The 21,038-nt window shown below is 39.3% G+C and overlaps 1 protein-coding gene across 5 annotated transcripts in view; it reads right to left on the minus strand.

Annotated features, from left to right (window-relative positions):
• Positions 1-295: 295 nt before the first annotated feature.
• RAB3IP (RAB3A interacting protein) overlaps positions 296-21,038 on the minus strand; it is a 44,129-nt gene continuing 23,386 nt past the window's right edge. For 3 of the 5 annotated variants that reach the window (XM_072973406.1, XM_072973405.1, XM_015247756.3), the window contains exons 4-11: positions 17,466-17,561; positions 11,717-11,794; positions 10,868-11,071; positions 7,955-8,083; positions 6,621-6,733; positions 3,066-3,165; positions 2,908-2,977; positions 296-648 (exon numbers count right to left, since the gene is read on the minus strand). In XM_072973406.1, the coding sequence (XP_072829507.1) occupies positions 566-648; positions 2,908-2,977; positions 3,066-3,165; positions 6,621-6,733; positions 7,955-8,083; positions 10,868-11,071; positions 11,717-11,794; positions 17,466-17,561 (873 nt within the window). In that variant the 3' untranslated portion in view covers positions 296-565. Of the gene's footprint in view, positions 649-2,907; positions 2,978-3,065; positions 3,166-6,620; positions 6,734-7,954; positions 8,084-10,867; positions 11,072-11,716; positions 11,795-17,465; positions 17,562-21,038 lie in introns of those variants that run through there. The other 2 variants (XM_072973404.1, XM_072973407.1) reach the window with 2 other exon arrangements.

The following is a 21,038-nucleotide window of genomic DNA, read 5'->3' on the forward strand; positions in this document are numbered from 1 at the left end:
TATTATATTTAGTGAATCGCTATAATAAAAGGATTCTTTAAATTACAGAGAACAGAATGATTAAAACAGTAACTTTCTTTTCAGAAGCAGAAATCTTTCTTTAAAGAAAATCTTCTGAAGCCAAACATACAAAACAAAAATTGAGCCATTCTACTGGGGGACAGAAACTGATCCTGTCCACTCAGCCTTCTTCCTCATCCCGCAAAGGCTGCTGTGCAGTTTGAAAACTACAATTCAATACATTCAGCTGACCCTTTATGCCATGTCAGAGCTAGAAAAGAAAGCGAAAACACACTCAACCTAACATTTATTTATTTAGCTTTTTTTGCAACTATAAATTACAATCACTAGTACACCTGTAATTCTTTATAATGTGTTCTACTAAAGAATAAGCAAACACAGCATAGGTCAGTTTAAAAGAAATCACAGTACTTCTTAGTGTAATTTGCAAAAGAGGGAAGAAGTCTTGGACCCACTCCTTGGAAATAAATATCAAGTAACCATAAAAATATCCAGCCGTTTTCCAGGTATTCAGGGAGGTTCATGCACGGTCCCAGGCAGAGCATCAGAGTTCTTCTTTGAAATATCCCAGCTTTGCCAATGACATCTCTTTTCTCAACTGCATCACTTCCCAGAACATCTGATCAACTATACAAACAGAAAAGAGAAATACATAAATCATAAAATGCCATCCTGATTATTTTTAATCTCTTTCACTGAAAATTTAAGATTAGCTGAAATGCCAGTAGGGCATTTCCTAATGACGTACCTAACACACAGACATTCCATCACTATTTCACATTAACGTTTTCTTGTATTTGTGAGCATCCCAGTTTTATCAATGAATAAGCAGTATTTACTGATTTTCCACAGCAGTTTGTTAGACAGATCAATGACTACTGGTTTAGCCCAAAGGAAGCAGGCATCTCAGTGTCCTGAGCAAATGGCAACGCTGCTGCCTACCTGAGGGACCGTGCTCAGCGCTCGATTACACAAGAGTTATTTCTGACTTAACGGACTTCTTGCTCTAACTTTGCTACATATTGGCCCTTTCACTCTTCACTAAAACTAACAGAGTAAATGGGGGGGGGGGAGCAAGAGACAGTCCAGAGAACTTAGCAGCATTCTTTGTAATAACAGGGAAAGGTTTTGTGTATGGCTCAATTAGACATAAAAATACATGCAGAGGATGAGCTGTAAATTTCAATTATCTTTGCTTTTGTTAAGTCCCTTCTATAAACGGGAAAAAGTTGGTACTACATTTCAGATAATAAAAGGTCTTCCTCTGACGTATCAGATTAGACTGATTTAGATCAGTGGTCCTCAGTCAGGGAGACTGCATCCCCAGGTGTGCGTCTGGCAATGTCTGGATGCATTTCTCATTACCAGCGTCTATTGAGTAAAACAGAGGGATGCTGTTCAACAGCCTCCAATGCACAAGGTAGCCTCCTACAATGAAGCATTATCCAGCTTAAAATGTTAAGCACAGTCCTGAGGCCGAGAAAGCCTGCTTTAGATTCAGCCGCCCTAAATCCTTTTCAGCACAAGGCACAGATAATAAACAGATTTTAAAGTTAATAATAATTTATTACAAACCCACCCAGTATACAATGTGTACCAAACACTGTGAAGTGAAAGAGTAAGAGAAACCAGAGAACATTCCACTTTTACTGCCATCCGCCCCACCATCACTCATGACACGTTCTCCCTATTTTCATAAAGCAGATAACCTTTCACTCTTCTCTACAAAAATGTCTTTTTTTTAACAAGAATATACTTGACAACTTAACACAAATCATCTGTTCTCCATCTTAAGTCATATTATCCACCGACAGACATTCAAAAAGATTTCAATTTTATTAAAGTCATAAAAAGTACTGTGCAGTGTAAAACTGCTTTTATGCGATGCAGCCTTTTGAAATTCAGCATTAACTAATGACAGGTTTCACCCCTATTCTCTTAGGCATTAAAACTGAATTAAATGGGATTCTAAACAAATGTGACTGTTTTCAACATCCCAGAGACTGAAAAAAGCTAAAACTAATTTTTTTATCAACATGACTAATTTTTCCGAAGGATTAAGGTTTACGTGGCTCAAAGACAGTAGGTCTCTATTTGTTTTTAAGTATAAGAAAATTTGCAGTGTCTGAAAAAAATACAAACAAGAAAACTTCCCACAACTTCAAATACAAAACCTGCACAGACCTGTCCCTAGCCCAGTGTCCGCTATTTCTGTTTTTAAACAATATGTACTAGAAAAAAAACAAAACCCCTGCTTTGGCGCTGTCAGGCCATATTAGTTTTTATGCCTGGTATTTCAGACATCTGGCTGTAAAACTGTAAGTAACCAAGAAAGTCTATGTTGAAAACACTGCAGCACTTAACACTAGGCTGACTCTCCCGGACAGACCATCTGCACACTTCTGATTTACAATACAGGCATCTTTATTCTGTTCAGAATTACCCGCCTGACTGCTTTATTATTTCACATACGAAAGCAGAAAATGCAGAAAAAAATGTATTGTTAGCTCCTTGTGGGTTCCACTAATTAGAATAAATCTGACCACTTCTGGAGCTTGCTCATTTTTATTTCTTGAGGAGTAAATTCAATGAGATTTTTACTCGTCTCACATTTACCATCTGATTTATCACATATCCCTTACAAGTTAAAACTGATCCTGCTTAAAACTCAAAATTAAGAGTAAAATGAGGCAAATATAAAGATTAAATACAACATGTTTTAAAAGAGGCATTTGTTTCCAAATTCTTCACACATTTTATTAGACCTATAAAAGAGATCCAATATAAATGTACCAATAATAAAGTTAACTCAAGCATTTCTACTAGGTGCTATACTTTTTACTGGACTTTCATGCAAGTATTTTATAATGAATTAAGAACACTCACCATCCTGCTGTTTCACGAGTCCTTGCTGAATATATCGAATGTATGTGAAAAAGTTACATACAGAAGTGATCTAGGTCAAAAAGAATAAAAAATGTTAAAATAGTCAAATGTCTCGTATCAAAGTGAGCTTTATTAAAATCTGTGGTTAAGTTACTTACCCTGTATCTGCAAAAAGGAGAAATATAATAATAGTTGCTTGAGTCCCCTAATTTAATTCTGTGTTTACAGGACTTACTCTGACCTGTGAGAGCACATTTTCTGTAAAATAAGGATAAATTTTAGTTTTTTTTTAAATTAAAAGCATTCTGCCCCTACCTTCTGGACGAGTTGTATATTCATTAAGACAACAAATATTTGAAAACTTACTATGTACTAGGCACTCTGTGAGGCTAGGCGATAGTGATGAGAAGGGCAAAGTCCCCACCCTTTGGGGCTTACATTCTAGAATCAGCTTCCTGGCACAGCATTAACCATGGTTCTAAAAATAGAAGCTCCAGGTTTAATGTATGTCCTATCCTGGAGCAAATTTACAAATGAGTAATCAGCGGCAGGGCAGGTTCAGTTTTCCAACAGGACTTCAAGTACTCTCTCAGCTGGAGAAAACTTAAAGATGACTGTTCAAGTCTCAAACCATGTTACTGACAGCTTGCAGGGTGACAGCTGCGGACGGGGCAATTTTTGGTGTGCAGGTTGGTGTGTATGCATTTAATGTGGTGCCTAGGCCGGGTAAATACAGAGGGATGAGCTACCTTACACGTACACTGAGTCCTAGTCACACAAAGCACACACTGCTTGCAGACACAGCACCCTTTCTATCTGCATACTACAACATCTCAAATTTGGTGTCAGGGCTTTCTGGCTGGGATTAGGCTGAAAGCCTCTTGAGAGCAGGGAACGTCTTTTATTCACCTTTAAATGCCTGGCACCAACCCTGTTGGTTAAGTGACAGGCCATCTGTCACCCCACTGCTCAACAGGATGAAGCTGACTTGTCTATCAGGCTGGACTCCCAGCAGCCCAGGTGTCACCTTTCTACACTAGAAGCTAGGCTGAATGTAACTACCACTCCTTGTCAATGCAAAATCAGTGTAGCTCTAAGTAAAGTGGAGTGGCCAACAGCATTTTACATGACATTATGAATTATGATAAAAATATATTAAATCAACATTAATTTTCAGCTATACTCACCAGAAATATGATACCAATGTGCCTCCGTCTTAAGCAAACACATGGAGAATGTGTATTTAAAAGAGGATCATTTTGGAAGTTGCCATTCAAAGGACAAAGTCATTCTTACCTTTTCAAAGAGATTCTGCCTCATTGTTCCTTTATTAGAACACTCCTCTAATGGTCTGTAATAGTACTTAAAAGCGCTAACTACCAGCTTGGGGAGGATGGGTGATCAAGAAATTTAAGGCACACGTGTAAAGTCCTTGGAACTATGCTGTTTTAAGGCATACTTTACACAAGAGGAAAAACTACCATCAAACTAATAAAAATCACCTTTTCATTGCTCTTCTGCAAACAGACACATACCTGGTTGTCTACCATTTTTCTAATTTTGAAAGGACTCAGGTAAAGTGGTTTTAAGTATCAACTTTTAAAATAATCGAAAAGTGCTTAGGTTATCTCATTTTTAAAGCCAATATATTTTTATTTGAGCTAGAACTCAACGCTAAGTCTTCTTAACTATAATTTCAATGGTTTTTTGTTTGTTTGTTCTGGGAGAAAGTAATTAGGTATTTATTTATTTCGACGGAGGTACTGGGGACTGAACCCAGGACCTTGTGCATGCTAGGCACATGCTCTACTACTCAGCTGTACCCTCCTCTAATTCCAGTTCTGTTTTTTTGTTTTTTTAACATGCTACATGACCTCAGTATCTCTTAACAGCTCTGGTCCCAAGATTTTAAATCCTTGATGTCCTTTTCACTTAGGGATGTCAACAATCAATCATCTCTAACTCCTTTTTATTTAACCATTCCCTCAACCAAGTCTAATCATCTCATTTTTTTTTCCTAAGACTGATCACATCTTTCCTCCTAACACACTCAGCATCCTCTGAACACACACCTTTCTTGCTCCCAGGCCTTCAGTCATACGGACCGTTCTCTATCTCCCCAGTTTCACCTGTGTTTCAAAAGCCCAGATCGAATCAAACCCCTCCAAGAACCGTCCCTGATCATCACCGGTGGAACGATCTCGTCTTCCACAAAATTCTCAGAGCACTGTGCCGTTCATTTAGTGACTATCTTGATAACCTCGTCCACGAGAGCCTTGGTCAAGGGGCCACACGGCACATTTCACAGAAGAGGACAATGTCTTCCTTTAGTTTTCCCCACACAATATGCACTACGAACACCTTGGCTCCTGGCCCCATTCCCACAAGCACAACAACATCCTTAACTATATAAATTGTTCCCTAAACCTGACCTGTATAACTGTTTTACTAAAAAACTGTAAAAATCTACTTAAACTGAGATCCTCATTTGTTATCATTTGATGTTGTTTGCACGTTTAACAGGTGTGATATATAATGCAAGCACAAATTTAAAACTCTACAGTAAAACCTGCTGAATTTAAAATGAAGTATAACACAGGACTGAAAAGTACAAAAACTGCCATCACTACTGACCAGGGCAAGAACACCCAGGCATCTGCTGAAGGTCAGAATTGAGAAATGTGAATCCCTTCCCCAAAATTCAGGGGCACAGGTGTGGCACAAGGGGTGTAAAACAGGACACTGCTCTGGTGCGTGTGTGGCTCACAGAGCAAACACAGGACTGAGCACCCTCCACAAACGGCTGCTAAACCAGCACTGTGTGTTCCTGCTGAGAGCGTAACGTGCCCGACAGGAAGCAGGAAGGACCACACAACTCCGACGTCTGGCTTTGACAGACCTCACGATTAATCTCAACCAGCCGTTTCCTCTTCTGCCTTCCCAGTGGCCCTGATGGGAGTCAACTGTTGCTTGCTCTGAGCTCTCCTGGGCTCTCCGCTGATCTAGTTCTCAGCCACCAAAACACACGGCTTCCTCAAAACCGTTCCAAGTCACTTTTTAAACAGCTGTGCCAAAGGTTTTATGTACTGTTGGTTTCAGTCTTTCCTCCTCCCAATACTGGCTGGAAAAATGCCTGCCTTGCTATGAAATGTGGCCGTCACCTCTGAAGGCTTACATTTGCCAAATCTCTCTCACACACGGAAGACAGAACTGTTCATTTACCAAAGTTGGAAAGTTTATAGTGAGAGTATGAAAGGAGAGGAACAACCAAGTCTTGTGGGGACCCTGTTTTCACACTTGCTAAGATCGGCTCTAATTCACCGTCTTCTCAGACTATTTTTGATGACAACCCTTGGGAAGGAATACTTTACACAAAGACCCAGAACACACAGCTATACGTATACATAAAACAAACAAAAATTTTGCTTATGACCCACTAAAGACACTTCATAATTGACTAACAAATTACAACACGTGGTTTTAAAAACAGTTTCTAGCACCTGGTCTACCTGGATCCCTAACATTTATGTGTATGTTTGTAATGAAAAGGGCTCCCCACTGATGCTGAATTTGAAATCCCCACGCTGCCTGGGGACTGGTCTTTGGGCTGCACGGACCCTGACAAGAAATTTACCCACATTTAAAACTAGAAAAAATTAAATAACTGCAACACATAAAAATTTTTTAAACAAGGTATGGTTTTGAAAACATACTTTGGTCCTCCACATTCAACTGCAGATGCCTTCACAAATCGAACAGGTTGTAAGCCCACTGGTTCGATGCTTAGAGTGTTGTTTTCCACAGCCTCCAGAACAGCTGAAGCCAACTGGAAAAAAAAAAAAAAAAGGATTAGATGCTATGCTGGCAGAAAAATATAAAAATTCTATTCTATAGTAAACTGATTTTAAAAATTATTTTTCCCCAAGTTACACAAGGCTTGCCTCAGCCAACAAAAAAGGAACCATATAATCTTGGTTTGAATATCTTTATAATTCAAATATTGTTATGGAAGGCAATTCAGTTATAGCTCAGTAACTTCTCATTATCTGGAAGGGGATTAAAGGTATTAATTCCAGACCACTCCCTACCCACAACCTACATCCACTGTTGATATCACTTCAAAACGAATATCCTAATGCTTTATTTTGCTTAACTTACGCATTATTTTTAATACTGATCGTTCAGAATACAAAAGTTTATGCTAATTGTAGCTACATATTTTCTGGCCTTGTATTCATGTGCACAAGCATCTACAAAAGCATTAACTGAATTATCAAGCGTCACATTTCCAGGCGGAGAGGGCAACGACTGATGGAACAGGCAGACTTCACTCTGGCAAGACGGCTCACGGGAGCAGCCTACCCACAGCCAGGTCCACGGCCACGAGGGCTGACGTGCTCCCACACCAAGAGCATTTTCCTGTTCGTCCTAACTTCTCCTTACAAGTAATGCTACCATTAAATCCCCTAAAGACGTAATGTAAGACTCTTAGGATCAGCTTTCCTAAACAGGGTATTTGCAGACAAACCTTCCACGTGCAAGAAGATTAAAACTATGACCTTCCATTTGTATAGTGCCTTGTAGTACTTTTTTTTAAGTTTTTATATCGACAATTCACTTAATTTTATCTTCTTAATAACAACCCTGTGACACAGAGGCAAGGAAGACTTTTTTCCCCCTGTTTTAAAGATGAAAAACTAAATATGACTTTTTTTTTTTTAATCACTGCCCAACACCTCAGAGCACACAGGACTTCCCCTTCACCCACCCGGGACTAAGAAGAAAGAGGCCCCACCCTCATGCTTGTTCAACACTTCACTCCAACGCAGTACACACTGCAGTGTGAGTGATCTTCTGTTCAAATAAGGAAAGAGGTTCAGGGAGGGAATGGCAAGAAATTATTATGATCCTAACATGGAATGGAGAAAATGGTAAACTATGACAGATTGTAACATCTTATTTAAGTAAGAGATATTAAAATATGTAACTGATTTAGTAAAGGTATGGAAACAACTTAATGCATTTCTATCAAATTTTTTTTAATTACCTCACTTTTTGAGAAGGTTAAACACGGAAAGATATCTTCCTGATAGATTTTGTCTAAGAAAGGACATGTTCTGTCCATTGTGGGCTCATCCTTCCAAGATCTGAATTCATTATACAGAGATAAGTCAGCCTGACAAATCAAAAGAAAACATAACTTTTTAAAAAGTACAAACATAAAATCACTTCATAAAACCAAAACCTAATTGAAACACTACTGAAAAAGAAATATTCTTTATTTAAAATAATAATTCAGCCATTCTTAGTTATAACATATGGCAGCAATTTTTCTTTGTAAAACAGTCCAAACTCCCAAATGACTAATTAGCTCTTTTCAGTGTACCGCTGTGGTGTCCAAGGATGCTAACACTCTCCACCCCACCAAAAAATTGCTGGAGCTCTTCTTAAGACACATGTGCACACTGTTCTGAGTATAAAAAATGACAAGTCTTCTGAAAATAATCAAAAAGTATTGTGTGGCCAAGTTAATTAAATAAAGTGTCTGAATAAATGGAGACTGACTAAATTGTGAAACCTAGTTTGGGGCCAGAAATAACACTAATTGTTCTGCTATTACCTGAAGGCATTTCCAAAAGAATTTTCAAAATGTTTACTGTACATAAGCAGCAAGACTAAAAAGCAGCAAACAGCCTCCTAAATTGACTGTCTTAAAATATAACATTTATTTAATTTTTTTTTGGCATCTCAACATCCATTATTTACCATCTGAATTATCAACAATAACCCAGGCTGGCATCTGCCTTCTTATTCACTCTTCCAGTTGTCCCTCCTCTTCCCCACCTCCCCCAACTTTAATAAATTTTCCCCAAGTTTTCTTCTCTACAGATTCCCTCAGCCCAGCTAACTACTAGCTGTCAACACACAGGCTGCACCCATCCCCAGCCACCGAAACACAGAGCAGGGTCCCTCATCCTCCTGCAGCTCTCAGTCACTCTTGTCCAGAAGCATTGGACACACTGTAAATGGAGCACTGACTGCGGCCACGGCCTCCAGGACAGCTCGACCAAGCGTGCAGGTCGTCTATGTGAACGTAACAGAAGCCTGACTGTATCTGAGTTTTCCTAACACTTTGCTTTACGGTGTACAATAGCACTCTCATTGTGAATTGTTTTCATCCCAATCCGTAAATTCCTTGAGTCAAAGCTAAAGGCAAAAGGGTAAAAATATTAGCAGATGAGTAATACTTACATTTTCAAATTCATTTTCTTTGTAAAATCTACTCTTTAATGGATTTAACCCCAAAGCAGATAAGCAGTGCTTTAAGTAAAGAGTCTCGTTTAAAGGCAGTAATTTAAATGATTTATTAAGAGCTGACTCTGCATCAGGAACTACCGTAAGCACTTCATAAACATTTAATCCTCAAAGCTGAGCAGATAAATATTATAATCTCCATTTACAGATAAGGAAACTAGGGTTCAGAGAAATAAAACAACTTGACCAAAGTTACAGAGCAAGAAACCAACCGAAGTTCACATCTGAGTGACTTGATCTCCAAGTCTCGCCTGTGTGTGCGTGCACACGTGTTCTAAACGCTTTCAGAAGACGTGTTGTAAATGTCATGACAGGATGCCCCCATCATATTTTCTCCAGAAACATGGACATTTTCACTTTTTTCCCAATTGTTTTATCTTTCTCTAAGACTTACACAGGTAAAATGTATGTTTCGTTTGTCTAATGAAACATTTTGACAAGTTTTTCACAAAACATTAGAATAAAAGATATATCTGGAAAGCAGAAAGTTATTATGTTGAAGTTACATGCTGCCTATTCATATTTTAAGAAATTTCATAAACTAAAAACAAAACTTTAAAATTTTCCATGAGAAAACATTCAAATTTTCTTAGTGTAAACAAAAGGGGAAAAAAGTACATAATTATACACACTGAGAAACCACAGCAAAAATAAAAGTTTTACCAAGCAATTTATAATGTTATCTAAATCAAAAGAAATTAGAACTAAAGTTATGCCTTAAAAGTTTCTCAAACATTTAACAGAAACCAATGTGAATTTTAGGTTTTGTTACATTCAGATTTGATCAAGTATTGAACTTCTCTCTCACTGGCATCTTTTTTTTTTATTATTAATAACTAAACAAAATGCAATTCTTTAAAACAAGTAACAGCCTTGGTCATTCAATTTAATAAACTCCTGGCTTCCATGCAAAAATCTGAATAGGCACACACAGCTTCTTAAAGATTAATGATGGACCTGACTTTGACAAGGTAAAATACAGCTTTTCAGAAAAAATGGGATAGGACTTTTCCGTGAATTTCTTCTGATCAATCCCCTTGGAAGTGTTTCCTCATCACATATAAGTAAAATAAATATTTTACAGTTATTCAAGTCTTACTTAAAACAGTTCAAAATACTTCCATATGATGTTATCTTCATAACGTATCTTTTAAAATGATATGGCTACCATTAGTTCCATTTGTTGTTGTTGCTTAACTATGCAAATTCTAGGACTACCTTACTGATAAAAAATTCTGCTTCTCCCAGAATTTAAGTAAAAGCAATGTGCCATTCTTCAAGAAAATCACCTTATTTTCATGCATTTCTTATATTCCTATTTCACTAGAACACTCTAGCAACAAATTGTGACCAGCCAGATCATTAAAGCTACCCACTCTCCTTTATACAACACATGACAGTTAGCTCCCTAAAGGCAATAGCGAGATTAAGAAACTTACCAAGTTTCCAGCAGGTCCTCCAAGGTCAGCCAGGTAGAGAAGTGAACAGAGGCAGCCCTGAAAGCAGCCAGCTCTAGATAAAGCCTCCCCCATCTTAATACTGCATAATTTGCACTAAAACTTTTGCTGACAAAAATCATTACCGACACCTCAGTGATGAGAATAAGTATCAACAGAGTCAGAGGGGACAGTCCTGGACGAGTTACCTCTTTGCAGTCCTTTACAATTGGCTGAATCACACTGAGGTCCTGGTGGCTGCCACTCATGGCGCTGCTCGTACTTTTATTCCTCGTATGCCCCTTTTTAAAGTGTGCCTTTCCGCCCGGCAGAGGCTCCTGCGTAGGTGATGTTGGAGAAGTGGACAATACAAGCGTCTTCAATGCAGCTACTTCGGCTTGAAGGACATCAATCTTGAAAAGAAATCAACACAGTCGCATAAACCAAGTACGCTTCATGACAGATGCAGCTAAATGTTAGCAGTCTGGTCAAAACACTTTCCTTCCAAAAAGATGAAATATAAGTTTAATTTGTATTTCCTGTGGAGTAATAAAAGGAAAGTAAAACCAAGTTTCTGATGTTTCCATATGGTTTGGACTGAGCTGCTATTCACAATGTCAAATGAAATTTTAAAAATTGCCCAAATGTCTAACATTTCACTCATGTCAATTTTCAAAATCTTCAAAATGTATTAAAAAATAGTTTATGATTAGTTGCAGTTCCTATCTAAAATAGTAAATTCTAGTAACATTTTGGTAGCTTCTTTAAGTGAAATAATAAATATTAACTTTAAAATGTGATTATATAATCCTTTTGATAATACATGTAATTCACAAGACTTTAAATCATTTGCTTCTAATATAAATGGACACCAGATGCTCACTATTAATTAAGTCTCTGTGGTAGCTACTTTCTTCTTTATAGTTTCCTGGAGTTTTAAAAATTTTCTACAATAAGCACTACTTTTACAATCAGACCAAGTCCGATACAAGGTATATTTAAGACAGTAATCACTCACTTCGTTACATTTTATACTATTATAAGCAGCAAAAACTTACTTTTCCTTGTGCTTCTTTTAGCTGTTTTTCTGCTGTTGCCTGCTTGACATTTGCTTCTCTCACCATCTTATGAGCTTCCTGAAAAAGTGAACATCTCAAATTCTGGAAACAAAGTATTTAGTGTTTGTTTTCAAAAAATCTTTCAACGGGTGTTCTTGAATGAGGCAAAGATAGACCAACAAAGTTTTGCCTAAAATTAAATCTTCAATGTCAACTACTGCAACAGCAATTGTCATTAGACAGACCAACTGACAGGAATGAGGAATAGGTACCTTCTTTTAGTACCTTGTACCACTGAGGCAGCCAAGCTGAGTCTGATCGCTCTGATCAATGCTACTGTAACGACTGTAAGTGCGATGAAGGAAAACACATGACCCTCATGTCAAACAGAACTTTTTTATACTTAGGTTTTTATAATTTTATCACTATATATATATATATACATATTCATCTTTTTACTCACAGCAAAGACATACAAAAGGGACAGGTAAAAATATTAACACACCAATAATGTTGCAGTTTATAGGAATGACAGCGGAGAAGCCTTAGAGTTTCCAATAAAAAAATGCACAAAATGATATGATGATTTTGTGCAGAGCAATCTAAAAAGGGAAATCAGAGTTTCTCCTTTAATAAGACCTTAATTTTTAGTACCATAAATACAAAAAACTCTAGGTATTTAATTTCCCTTTATGCATCAAACATTATTCATGACATCTCTTCATGAGGTGCTGCTCCAGGCGCTGGTAGTACACTGGGAAAAGAGACCAGGCCATCGCTCTTAAGGAGCTTACGTTCTGATTATGTTCTAATAGTCTGATAAAAATATCTGAGTACAAGTTCTAGATTTTGTTCTAAGCCCAACATGAAGCTTCATGGTTTTCTAAGGAAGAGAGTGACATGATCTTACTTATATTTTAAAAAAAATTACTCTGCTGTATGGAATAGTCCCTATAAAGATTAAGGAGGAACTACAACTGCCTATAGATTGCTCGAGATAATCCCCTGGGATGTAAGAACATACATTCTAGAACTTCAGTTTCCAGTTCATGGGAAGGAAGGGAGTTAGGGAAGGAGGAAGGAAGGAAATCAGCTTCAAAGAGATTTACTGGTTTGACACTGGCACCCTCACCAGGTCTGCCGACGGCTCGGTGGAGGGTGGAAGTTCTGCATGGTGGCTCTCCCGCTGTCCGTTTGCTCTTAGAGTACTGTAATGAACTGCAGTTTGTATGTGCCCATGAATGTGAAACTACAGATTATATTAAAGTAAGAGCTCTCCTGTCAATGCTTTCCAATAAGATGAGATTAACTCTGAGAATATTCCACGCTCAATTATGCTGGTTTTCTTATGTCAAAGTCTGTAAGCGTTATCCAATTTAATAATGAGGTGAGCATTTTTCTTCTAAAAGTGACAAATGTTTCAGATTTGCTGAATTTTTCTGTATTAAATGGCTGTCAATAAAGCAGTATTTGACAAATATATTCAAAATAATAAACGTATCTAATCTGACCCTTCAAGACAAGTTCCATTTTAACTATAAATGCAGAAGTAACTTGTGCTATGGAGGGGATATTTGTTCAAATGTTTGGAAATGGATTCTGCTTTCCTTAATAGTGAACTAGTACAACTTGGAACAAACTTTTTATGGAGAATAATGTTTAAAAGCTGGACGTATCTTTTTTTAAAAGTGTTTGAAGGCAATAGAGAGCTAACAAAATAGTGAAGAATCGGAAGACCAAGATCCAGGAGAACAGGTGGAAGCCAGGAAAGGGGGCTGGGATTTGGGGTGACCCTTCCCCACTAGAGATACACGAGGGACACAGTGACAAGGGATGACATACGTGTAACTGGAGTCCCAAAAGGAAAGAAAAGAGCTAGAATGAGGCAGCAGCAGTATCTGATACTCCATAGGATTTTGCAAATTGACAAAAGACATCAAAAGGTATATTCAAATAAAGTCTGAAAACTTTTCTATCACTCTGTCACCTGAAACTGAAAAACATAAACATCATCTACACCAGCGGTCAGTAAACTTTCTAAAGAGGCCAGGGAGTAAGTGGTTCGGGCTCTGTGAGCCACGGGTTCTCCGGCGCAGCTGGCCCGCCTGCTGCTGGGGTAGGAGCAGCCACAGACCGCACCCCAGCGAGGCAGCCGCTCCCACAAAAAAGCAGGCGCCCTGAGACATGAGCTGAAGACAGTTTACATGTGTCACAAAACAGTTCTTTTGATATTTTTCCCCCTCTTACCACTTGGAAATGTAAAAACCAATCTTGGCTCACTAGGCTGTACGAAAGCAGATACAGGCCAGCTCCGCCCTGCAGGCTGCAGTAGGCAGACCCCTGAGCTCTGCAAACATTCACGTCTATGTACTTACAAACCCTGAAAACAGAATTTTTCTCCTATCTGGTTAGCAGTGATTCAAATGAAGGGTTTTCTTTTGTTTGTTCGTGTCTTTAAAAAATGATTTTTATTCAACATCTTCTGATTCATTTTCAAAAGCAATGTGTTGGTATTAGAGAAGACAGAAATTCACTAGAGAATGTTCTGGAAAAACCTCATAACTGGCAATATGACTAGAAATTCAGTACAGTGATTTATCACAGGAAAAGAAGTACTTGTTCCTTTCGGATCAGTGAGTTATCAGCAGCATTACATCTAAATTTTAAAAATGGGATTTAGACCAGACCTTCATCTGAATCATAAATTTAAAACAAGATTTCAAAAACAAGGTAACATATTCAATCACACTCCTCTCATGAAATACATATACATACATATATATGTCTTAGTAAGAATAAAATATTTCTGTACTATTATAAAGAAATTTAAGCACTTTTATTATCTCACTCCTTTTAAAACTTTTATGTTTTGTAATGTATGCGAAACATTGCAATGTGTGTTCGTGGATGTGTACCATTTATAACCAAGCACATACATATGCTCTTAGAACAGTGCCTAATACATAGGGAATGCTCACGAAACATCAGGTATCTTTACCGTAATGAAGGTCCATGTTCAAATTTCTCTCCGTAGCTTGAGACAAACGGAAGTGCCATTTATGACATTCACAGTACTTAACGCAAGATCGAGGTCATGAATCTGGGCCCCAGCGTAGTTTCTTACTCTAATTATGCCTCATTTTCTTCACAGATAAAATAATAATTTGTACTCCACGTGCCTTACAGCACCATTGAGAGAAAACTAAGTGTATCATGGATACTTACTAAAACTGGCTGAAAAAATATAAAAATATCTTAAGACTGCATCTTTTTTTTTTCCATGTTAAATGTAGACTACTTTGTAAAGCATTCTTTCAACAGACTTCATTGTATATTATCTCAAAATCTAAAATGCTACAAGAAAATATATATATATACACACACACATATATAAAACTTTTGAGTCTTGCTAAGTATTTGATAACTTTTAGGACTCAACTTTGCTGAAGGATAATTATATTCAAGATTAATCATCATACATAATAAATTCTAATTTGAGTTTACATGTTAAGTTTACCAAAATTGTGCAAACTGAGCTTATTCAGAATAATACATAACTCTTAAAAAACTATACACACATACACATACAATGCAAGTAAAAACATCTTTTGGTAAGACAATGGTAAACTGAGATCACGAAGGCACAATTGAGACCACAGAAAAACTTCCCGCACTTTTTTCTAAATTCTTAAGTAACTGGTTTGGGTACAACTTTCTTCATTACTAAAAGCATCTGTAATCAATGTAGTTTCCTTCCCAGAAAGTATACACAGTTAAGGGTATTAGTCATCGTTAGGTTAGAGGTAAGTTAGGGACCCAAAAACTTTTGTCTTTTAGATGACTTTTTCATTCACTGCATTTCTGGTACTTCACGTCCTGCTGGAATGGGAAAAGCTTGTCTTCCTCCTACATCATGTAACAGAACGTCCATTTAAGTGCCGAGGGGAGGAGCTAAGTGGGGCTAAAAATCAACTTGCTTTCTTATCTACTATCCATGTATCATTACACTGTTTTCTTCTAGCCAGATATGACTGGAGGAAAAGTCTTATGTTTCTGCATCCCCCCTACATAGACAAATGTGGCACGTTACACAGCTCCTGTGCCAGAACTGTAACTGCCCACTACTGCTACGCTTGCCTTCACCTTCCTCTCACCTCCGATAACCAGCTAACTAAACAAAGAGCTTTTAAATGTTCATGAAGGAAAATGATCCCCAAAAAGAGGAGAGCGCAAAGGGGTGTGGAGCAGAGGGGCACGGAAAGCCCACGTCTGAAGACGCCCACGGCAGCACTACTTGTAATGATAAAAACCATGGAATATACACTTGATAGATTATTATTATCATTACACTGACTGTGTAGTAACATGAAAAGATGTTATTTAAAGAAAAAGTACAAAATATATTAGGATTGCAACTATGTAAATACCCATACCTAAAACAGAAAAAGATGCTGCATATACAAAAAAAAAAAAAACAACGGTGAAGAAATTTTTCGCCCAAAAAACTTTTTTTCCCATTAAACTATTTAAGGACAAAATTTTAGGGGAAAAAAAGAAAATACTGGTAAACTGGTGAGACATCAGTCATTCTAGTAACACAATGCTTTTGATATGGAACTTCTTAAGGCTAAAGGCTAAAGGCCTTATAACCTAAAGGAGGCATCCTATGGCGGTGGTTCTTAACCAAGGAAATACTATCCCCTCCTCCCACCCAGACATATTTAAAAGTTGTCAAAATGATGAGGGAGTATTACTAGAATTTTCTGGGCAAACTCAAGTGTGATGGTTCATTTTGTGTATCAACTTGACTGGGCCACGGGTGCCCAGATATTTTAGTCAAACATTCTGGATGTTTCTGTGAAGATGTTTCTGGGTGAGACTAACATGTGAACTGGTAAGCTGAGAAAAGCAGACTGCCCTCCACACTGTGGGTGGGCCTCAGCCGAAGGCCTGAATAGAACAAAAAGGCTCATCCCCACGGAGTAAGAGAAAATTCTTCCTGCCTTCAGACTCAAACTGAAACATCAGCTCTTCCGGGGTCTCAAGCCTGTCAGCCTTAAGATCTCTCAGCTCTCCTGGTTCTCAGGCCTGTGGACTCGAGCCTGGAACTGCACCATCATCCCTCCTGGGTCTCCAGGCTGCCAGCTCAGCCTCCAAATCTTGGGACTTGCCAACCGTTATAACTGCATGAATCAATTCCTTATACGTCTCTTTCTACATACATGTAGATGTACACATGTATATACACACATCCTATTGGTTCTGTTTCTTGGAAACCTCTACTACACCAAGGATGCTAAGTGTCCTACATCACTGGCATCCCTACTGAGAAACACTGCTTGAGCTGGGTAGGAATTTTGGTCCTGTGGCTGAAGATTATATGATTCCGTCACAAAGATGGCAAACCCTTGACGTCGCCTTCTGATAGGGGATGATTTGAGGAGCGTTAGAGGGCACACATCTTTAAGTTACTCTAAAGCAGCCCCTAAACAGCTGGTAAAATCAAAATTAAGATTTACCTCCTTTCTTTCCGCATATGCATTTTTTAAACCACCTGATTCTGGTTTTCCTTCCTTCACATCACTTTAAATTGTAGACTCTACATTTCTTACATAGTTTATTTTTTTCAGAGAACTTACAAATATGCATGAAGCTAAGCATATCTTTTTCAAGAGTCCCTCAAAAGAACAAGTCTATCAATATACAAAAATCAAGACGTTGCTCTTGGCCAAGATGTAAACAGACCAACCTCAAACAGACTAGCTGTGAGCTCCTCCAATTCCTGTCCAAGTTGATCTCGTACTTTAGAGAGCCTCTCACACTCTTCATCTTTTAACTTCAGTTCCTATGAGAAATCGATCATTTTATTTTTGGTTTCCAAAGTTTGAAGTCAGGTTCAGCAGACTACATAATCTTTACTAATGAAATCACAAAATACAAACACTGTCCCTCCTACAATATTCACACAACGTGCTTATTTAGCACTTGCCATGTGGAAACAATCCAGCAAATCTAAACTTACAAATAATTCCAACTCACATATTAAATTTTCATGTTTCTTTCATAAATATCCAAGGATTCAGTATAATTATCTATTACATGTGAAAACAAACAAGTAACTTCATTCTTTTTTCCTTTTCTCTGAGCAAGAAATTTAATCATGCTTATTCATTTCAGTAAAAGTCCTGCGAGGTTTTTTTCATGTTTACATTAAAACCTGTTTACCTCCAGGCAACTTCATGTACCATACTGTAATTAGTCTAAAATTCCCATTAGGAGACTATGCTCATTTAATATCGCAACCAGAGGTAAAAAATGTGTATTTACATTTAAAATCAAGAAGAATATTAATGACAAAAATCCTACATTTATACACAACTCCTCAATAGGACACAGATGCTAAAAATTCTTTTAAGATGTTAAAATATGCAATTTTATACATTGCTCTAAATTAATCCATCACCCTTAGAGATAAAAAAATCCAAGCTCCCTATCTATTGGTCACAAATACACTAATAAAATAATGAGTTAGCTGTGCTGTAATTGTGAAAGCATAGTTTTTGAATTCTGCAACAACCCCTGAAAACCAAATATACAGAGTCCAGTGACTACATCTTCAACAAAACCAGGTAGAAGAGAAGCCCATAAGCTGTAGAAAACGTGGCCACGCTGCCCAGACGCCAGGCCCACAGCCTCAGAACCCCCAGAGCAGTACAAATAAGCCGAAAGAGGAGGATTCTGCCCTTGGTAAAAACTGGGAGGAAAAAAATCTGAGAACAAATGGAGAGAAAGGGAAAGGTTTTCACAGGCACCAAGTTGCAGACGAGTGCAAAAACCTTATGTATAGCGGAGTGAACAGCAGAGGGAGGCTCTGAACTCTCAGGGATCTCAAAGCACCCAGCAGAGAGCCCTTTCCAGAAGGGCCGAGCCCCACCTTAAGGGGAAAACTCTTGGATTATAAAGCCAAATTGCAGAGCAGGAATAATGGGGAGAGAGAGAGAGAGAGAAGGTTCAGATATTAAAGGAGGGGTGGCAAGGTTCCAAAGGAAACAAATCACCAAAAGTATTATTAGAAAAAAATAAGTATGTTATGATGTAATGCTACAAGCCTAAAGCTCAGAGACACTGGGCTAATGGAGAAAACCTCCTGCTTTCATGGTTCTGTTGTTACTAATTATTGCCCTCTCTTTTCAGCTTAAAGAAGTCCCTTTAACCTTTCCTGTAAGGCTGGTATAGCGGGGATTAACTTCTCTAGCTTTCACCTGTCTGGGAAACTACCCCTCCTTCAACGCTGAATGACTGTCTTGCTGGGCAGAGTATTTTTGGTTGGAAGGTTTTTCCTTTCAGCACTGTGAATGTGTCAGGCCAGTCCCTGCTGGCCTGCGGTTTTGCTGAAAGACCTGCTGAGAGTCTTAACTGGGAGTGGGGTGGGTTGGCGGTGGTCCCCTTGTATGTAACAAGTTGTTTTTCACTTGCTGATATTTTGATTATACTGTGCCTTGGTGTGTGTCTCTCTGAGTTCAGCTTTTTGGGAATTCTATGGGCTTCCTGGACCTGGATGCCTGCTTCTTTTCCCAGGTTGAGGAAGTTTTCAGCCATTATTTCTTGAGAGACTTCGCCGCCCCTTCTTCTGGGACCCAAATACTGTGACGCAGTTCCGCAAGGCCCTTAAGTTATCTTCACTTTTTGTCACATTTCTTTTTGCTGCTCTGTTTGCTGAGTCCCACTGCCCTGTCTTCCAGATCACTGATCCTTTCTTCTTCATCTAGTCTGTTGTTGAGCCCTCCAGTATATTTTTCAGTTGTTACTACATTTTTTGGCTCTGTGATTCTGTTTGGTACTTTCTTATATTTTCTGTCTCTTTGTTGAAATTCTCACTGTGTTCATCCATTCTTCTCCCGGCTGTGGTGAGACCATTATTCTGAACTCTTTATCAGGTAAATTACTTACCTGTTTTTTGTTACGTTTACACTTTTTTTCTGGGGTTTTATCTTGTTCTTTCATTTGGAACGTATTTCTCTGTTTCCTAATTTCGCTTGACTCTCCGTGTTAGCTTCCATGTATTATGCAAAACTCCCTCTCCCAGTCTCAAAGGCGTGGCCTCGTGTTAAAGATGAGCCCTACTGCTCAAGTCCTAGCTCTTGGCTGCCGCTTGGACCTTTGTGACTGTCCAAGCACCCTGGTTTACCCTTGACAGGTCCCAGCTGTTGAGTTTGCACCGAGACCTGTCAGTGTTCCAAAGGGAGGGATCTCAGTCAGCACCTAGTTTCAGGCTGATGAGAAACCAGACCCTCGAGCAGCAGCTTTCAAAGTATGAAAATACAGACAGCCCCTCGGGAACACAATCTAAAGCCCTGCTGGCCTCTGGACCAGGTGATCCGAGGTGTCCCGTTGGCAACGGTCACAAAAATCAGGGCTCCGGACAAGTGTATAAGCTCCTTTCTGGGAGGCACCAGCAACCCGTAGTGAGGCCAAGGGAGAGAGCAAAGACGGCATCCCCTGCCCTGCGTTCCCTGCGCGCACCCCGTGCCCTTTAAACGTGTGGTAAACCTCAAGCCTGCCCCTCAGGCGGAAGCCTCAGGACAAGTAAACAGGATGGTTCACAGGAAGACTGGGACTGCGTTTCAGTCCGCCGTCTACGCCGTGCCCCGGGGGTGGTAGTCTGCCTAGAACTGTCTCTCTGATTGCTTCAGTTCTGTGGGGCCCAAAAACACAGCCTCCAGAGCCAGGCATCCAAGGGGCACCCCGTGTGGACTGTGTGTGCCCACTGGCTGCCGTGGGGCTGGGACGTGCCCGCCTGCTTCAGTGAGGCTGTGGGAGAACACAGGCATGGAGGACCCCGGCAAGGCGGGGGCACAGCGCAGCACCCCCACCCCCAGGGAGAGCCCCAACAGATGCCGTAAGGTCAGCAGATGAATCTCCCTCACACACGGTCTAGGCACTTCCCACACTGCTGCGTTTGCACTGGGTCTCAGGGCAAGTCAGTCCGTGTGTGAGCCTTTTCAGAGTGAAATGTCGGTTCCTTGCAGGCTTTTTCCTGGAAATAAGCCCCACTGGGTTTCAAAGCCAGACGTTTGGGGCTCATCTTCCCACTGCAGGTTCCCAGGGCCCAGGGGCCCAGGGCACTCTCATTTCTTTTTTTCCTTTTCTCTCTTTTTTTTTTTTTAGGATTTTTCCCCCTTTAATATAAACGTATAACCACAGTGGTCCGTTGTACAAATACAAAATACGCAGGGTGTAGACCCCTCGCCCCTCAGCGAGCAGCTCTGTGCCTGTGGGACCGTTCCTGACCGCGGGCCCGCTGCACCAGGGCTGGGCTTTC

This window comes from Vicugna pacos, chromosome 12, assembly GCF_048564905.1.
Source record: "Vicugna pacos chromosome 12, VicPac4, whole genome shotgun sequence".
Classification (NCBI taxonomy): Eukaryota; Metazoa; Chordata; class Mammalia; order Artiodactyla; family Camelidae; genus Vicugna; species Vicugna pacos.